The sequence below is a fragment of the Notothenia rossii genome (genome assembly GCF_949606895.1).
Source record: "Notothenia rossii genome assembly, contig: scaffold_187, whole genome shotgun sequence".
NCBI classification, from domain to species: domain Eukaryota; kingdom Metazoa; phylum Chordata; class Actinopteri; order Perciformes; family Nototheniidae; genus Notothenia; species Notothenia rossii.
This window is the reverse complement of record NW_027639705.1, coordinates 10,001-15,606: the sequence shown is the minus strand read 5'-3', so window position 1 is coordinate 15,606 and position 5,606 is coordinate 10,001. Positions and strand designations below refer to the sequence as shown.

Here is a 5,606-nt window from a genome sequence, read left to right as displayed (position 1 = left end):
TTACCTCAACCACTAATGATGTGTTCGGACCTCCTCACACACCTGAACTCTGAACCTTTGCACTGAGACCTGCCTGTGTGTGTGTGTGTGTGTGTGTGTGTGTGTGTGTGTGTGTGTGTGTGTGTGTGTGTGTGTGTGTGTGTGTGTGTGTGTGTGTGTGTGTGTGTGTGTGTGTGTGTGTGTGTGTGTGTGTGTGTGTGTGTGTGTGTGTGTGTGTGTGTGTGTGCAGCAGTATAAAGGCAGCAGCGGGACAGCAGCAGGTAGACCTCCTCCAGGTGAAGCTCCTCTCTCTCAGGTGTGTATCCCTCCGCCGCCTCGAGGGAATCTGTGAGAAAACGGTCTAACGGACAGATTCTGAGTGAAATATGTCAGCTTTCACTTGGTTTTGGATCCGTGGAAATACGACGTGTGTGTGTGTGTGTGTGTGTGTGTGTGTGTGTGTGTGTGTGTGTGCGCGCGCGCGCGGGATATTTTGCCTCTTTATTTGTAGAAGCGTATTTTGTTGTTGATTGAATTCCTCTGGTTCCCTGAGAAGCAGTCTGAACTTTGTTTCATGTTTTCCTTCTGTTTAGTTTTCATCGTGCAGATTACTCTCAGACAGGAAAGAGCAGAGCTGAGGAAGCACTCCGGTTTGATGTGATCTTTGCAGATAGTAATATACTTGACATACAGCTGGGTAGCTTGAGCTTTTATCAGAATCAGAACTGGTTTGATTTAAAGTAGGTTTTCACACACTATGAGTTATCTGTGGTGCATTCAGGGACAGAGGGAAAGTAGGACTGTTATAACAGATTAACAATAGTTACAATAATAATAATAATAATAATAATAATAACTTTATTTGTATAGCACCTTTCATACAGGGGATTGCAGTTCAAAGTGCTTCACATCAGTAAGAAATCAGTGTAAAACAAGCAGCAAAGCATAAAGTGGGATCAAATAATGAAATATAAAAACATGGGGAATAAAACATAGATAATAGTGCAGTGTAATAGTGTACAATCAGTCAAATGCTTTGGTAAAGAGAAAGGTTTTAAGCTGCCTTTTAAAAAGTTACACATGACACACACACTGTGTTAAAGTGTAGAGCTGTGCTGATCAAAGGGTTAATGCTTATTAGATAGTAATACTAAGTTCATCTTAACCTGATCTTTAATCATTTGTTCTTTTATTAAGTGTTTTTGAATCTTCAAAGTACCTTAAGTTATCAGATGCTAAGTACATTAGATATTTAGAGTAAACAAAGTTCTGCTCACCTGAGAGCTTCAGCTTCTGGTTAGTTATGACCTTGATATCTGATGTCACTGATCCTCTACGACCGGCTCTGATTTCATATCCGTCTTATTATTTCAAACGTTACATAATTAAGATTTTATTTTACATTTTGAAATGTCTATTTCTATATTTTTCAGTTTTTAAAGTCTCTCAGACGGTCATGACTCCTCGTCCTCAGCTGGAGAACCGGTCCTCTTCCTCCCTCGGTGAGTTCACTCCTCCCCTTCATCACTCTGCACTATGTCCCTCCTGTTCTAACACCTTCCTCTTCATCCTCCTCTTCTTCCTCATCCTCCTCCTCTTCCTCAGATGATGAAGCTCCAGATAAATCCTCCGTCCTCCCTTCTTACTCCACGGTGGATCTGGTGTCTGACGACAGAGAGGAGGATCCCTGGGACCTCCCGGAACTCAAGGACACCGGGGTCAGCTGGTCAGGTGAGGCATACACACACCCTGAACACACACCTGAACACACCTGAACACACCTGAACACACCTGAACACACACCTGAACACACACCTGAACACACACCTGAACACACACCTGTACACACACCTGACCATACACCTGACCATACACCTGTACACACACCTGACCATACACCTTAACACACACCTGAACACACACCTGAACACACACCTGACCATACACCTGAACATACACCTGAACACACACCTGACCATACAACTTAACACACACCTTAACACACACCTTAACACACACCTGAACAAACACCTGAACACACACCTGAACGCACACCTGAACACACACCTGAACACACACCTGACCATACACCTGACCATACACCTGAACACACACCTGAACACACCTGAACACACACCTGAACGCACACCTGAACGCACACCTGAACACACACCTGAACACACCTGAACACACACCTGAACACACACCTGAACACACCTGAACACACACCTGAACACACACCTGAACAAACACCTGAACACACCTGAACACACACCTGAACACACCTGAACACACACCTGTACACACACCTGAACACACACCTGACCATACACCTGAACGCACACCTGAACGCACACCTGAACACACACCTGAACACACCTGAACACACACCTGAACACACACCTGAACACACCTGAACACACACCTGAACACACACCTGAACACACACCTGAACACACACCTGAACACACCTGAACACACACCTGAACACACACCTGTACACACACCTGTACACACAACTGCACACACACCTGTACACACACCTGAACACACACCTGAACACATACCTGAACACACACCTTTACACACCTTTACACACCTGAACACACACCTTAACACACCTGAACACACACCTGAACACACCTGAACACACACCTGAACACTCACCTGAACACACACCTGAACACACACCTGAACGCACACCTGAACACACACCTGAACACACACCTGACCATACACCTGACCATACACCTGAACACACACCTGAACACACCTGAACACACACCTGAACGCACACCTGAACGCACACCTGAACACACACCTGAACACACCTGAACACACACCTGAACACACACCTGAACACACACCTGACCATACACCTGACCATACACCTGAACACACACCTGAACACACCTGAACACACACCTGAACGCACACCTGAACGCACACCTGAACACACACCTGAACACACCTGAACACACACCTGAACACACACCTGAACACACCTGAACACACACCTGAACACACACCTGAACAAACACCTGAACACACCTGAACACACACCTGAACACACCTGAACACACACCTGTACACACACCTGAACACACACCTGACCATACACCTGAACGCACACCTGAACGCACACCTGAACACACACCTGAACACACCTGAACACACACCTGAACACACACCTGAACACACCTGAACACACACCTGAACACACACCTGAACACACACCTGAACACACACCTGAACACACCTGAACACACACCTGAACACACACCTGTACACACACCTGTACACACACCTGCACACACACCTGTACACACACCTGAACACACACCTGAACACACACCTGAACACACACCTTTACACACCTTTACACACCTGAACACACACCTTAACACACCTGAACACACACCTGAACACACCTGAACACACACCTGAACACTCACCTGAACACACCTGAACACACACTTGAACACACACCTGAACACACACCTGAACACACACCTGAACACACACCTTCAAACCCTCCTAAATCCACCTGTAAAGCCCCTCTCTGAGTCACGACGCTGTTTGTCTTTACCTGCACGTCTGATCTGTGTTTAGCCTCGCTCACATAGCTGTGTTGGTCCACTCGTGTCCTTTTCGTTAATTGATATTCTTACTCTTATGGGTATTCTTTATTTGAATGCACTCAGATCTGGACACTAAGGGGAAGACCCTGCGGGTGCTGACAGGCGTGATGAAGGCTGTGATGCTGATGGCCTTCCTCTACATCTTCATCTGCTCTCTGGACGTGCTCAGCTCCGCCTTCCAGCTGGTGGGGGGTAAGCCAGACCCTCTCATGTCTACCTATTACTACTACTGCTATATCTGCTTCATTAAGCAAGGAGCGTGCACATGCAGTCCCTGGGCTCACCTGTGCATCAAGTGTAACCTGTGTGTGTGTGTGTGTGTGTGTGTGTGTGTGTGTGTGTGTGTGTGTGTGTGTGTGTGTGTGTGTGTGTGTGTGTGTGTGTGTGTGTGTGTGTGTGTGTGTGTGTGTGTGTGTGTGTGTGTGTGTGTGTGTGTGCAGGTAAGGCAGCAGGTGATATCTTTCAGGACAACGTGATCCTGTCTAACCCCGTGGCGGGGCTGGTGATCGGGGTGATGGTCACTGTGTTGGTGCAGAGCTCCAGCACCTCGTCCTCCATCGTAGTCAGCATGGTGTCCTCTGGACGTGAGTACGCACACACACACACACACACACACACACACACACACACACACACACACACACACACACACACACACACACACACACACACACACACACACACACACACACACACACACACACACACACACACACACACACACACACACACACACACACACACACACACACACCTCTCACCTTTGGACCCCTGCGGCTTCTCCACCCACACATCACACATGCATCAGGAATCTCTTGAATGCACTGAGTGACCTTTATTATGTCTTTGGGCTGGATGAAACAATGAGATACCTGTAGTCTACCTGTAGGGGTGTGTGATGACCCTCATTGCAGGTGTGCAAAAATAGTTGCATATGAAACTGGACCTACAGTAACGTGAACACAATCGATACTAAGATCTGAAAACAGGATTATGCAGCTTTAGCCGTTAGCCCTCATGAATAGTTCCTGTTAAAAACCCTTGGTGCAATGAAGTGAAGTGTTTGGCTGGTTCTCTGGGGTCTTAAGCCTCGAGGCCCTCGGTGTGCCTGAGCAGAAAGAAGTGACTCCATGTGTCCTCAGTGCTGGACGTGCAGTCTGCGGTCCCCATCATCATGGGAGCCAACATCGGGACGTCGGTCACCAACACCATCGTGGCCATGATGCAGGCCGGAGACCGCAACGAGTTCCGCAGGTACACAGAGACACACACTACACACACACACACACACACACACACACACACACACACACACACACACACACACACACACACACACACACACACTCACACACTTCACACTACACGCAGAGACACACACACACACACACACACACACACACACACACACACACACACACACACACACACACACACACACACACACACACACACACACACACACACACACACACACACACACACACACACACACACACACACACACACACACACACACACACACACACACACTTCACACTACACGCAGAGACACACACACACACACACACACACACACACACACACACACACACACACACACACACACACACACACACACACACACACACACACACACACACACACACACACACACACACACACACACACACACACACACACACACACACACACTTCACACTACACGCAGAGACACACACACACACACACACACACACACACACACACACACACACACACACACACACACACACACACACACACACACACACACACACACACACACACACACACACACACACACACTAAACACTACACACAGAGACACACACTACCAGACACTGACACACCTGTAGTATGATGGTACCTGCAGTCAGGGTTCACAGCGTGTCCCTCCTCCTCCTCCTCCTCCTCCTCCTCCTCCTCCTCCTCTTCCTCCTCCTCCTCCTCCTCCTACAGGGCGTT

General features: G+C 48.0%; 1 protein-coding gene across 5 annotated transcripts in view; it reads left to right on the top strand.

The window, feature by feature from the left end:
- Positions 1–205: 205 nt before the first annotated feature.
- Positions 206–5,606, top strand: part of LOC307027511 (sodium-dependent phosphate transport protein 2B-like) — a 12,269-nt gene continuing 6,868 nt past the window's right edge. For 4 of the 5 annotated variants that reach the window (XM_079695778.1, XM_079695775.1, XM_079695777.1 and 1 more), the window contains exons 1-7: positions 211–295; positions 1,413–1,481; positions 1,585–1,710; positions 3,684–3,812; positions 4,061–4,204; positions 4,763–4,874; positions 5,601–5,606. The exon at positions 5,601–5,606 is cut by the window's right edge and continues 190 nt beyond it. In XM_079695778.1, the coding sequence (XP_079551904.1) occupies positions 1,436–1,481; positions 1,585–1,710; positions 3,684–3,812; positions 4,061–4,204; positions 4,763–4,874; positions 5,601–5,606 (563 nt within the window). In that variant the 5' untranslated portion in view covers positions 211–295; positions 1,413–1,435. Of the gene's footprint in view, positions 296–1,412; positions 1,482–1,584; positions 1,711–3,683; positions 3,813–4,060; positions 4,205–4,762; positions 4,875–5,600 lie in introns of all 5 variants that reach the window. The other variant, XM_079695776.1, reaches the window with a different exon arrangement.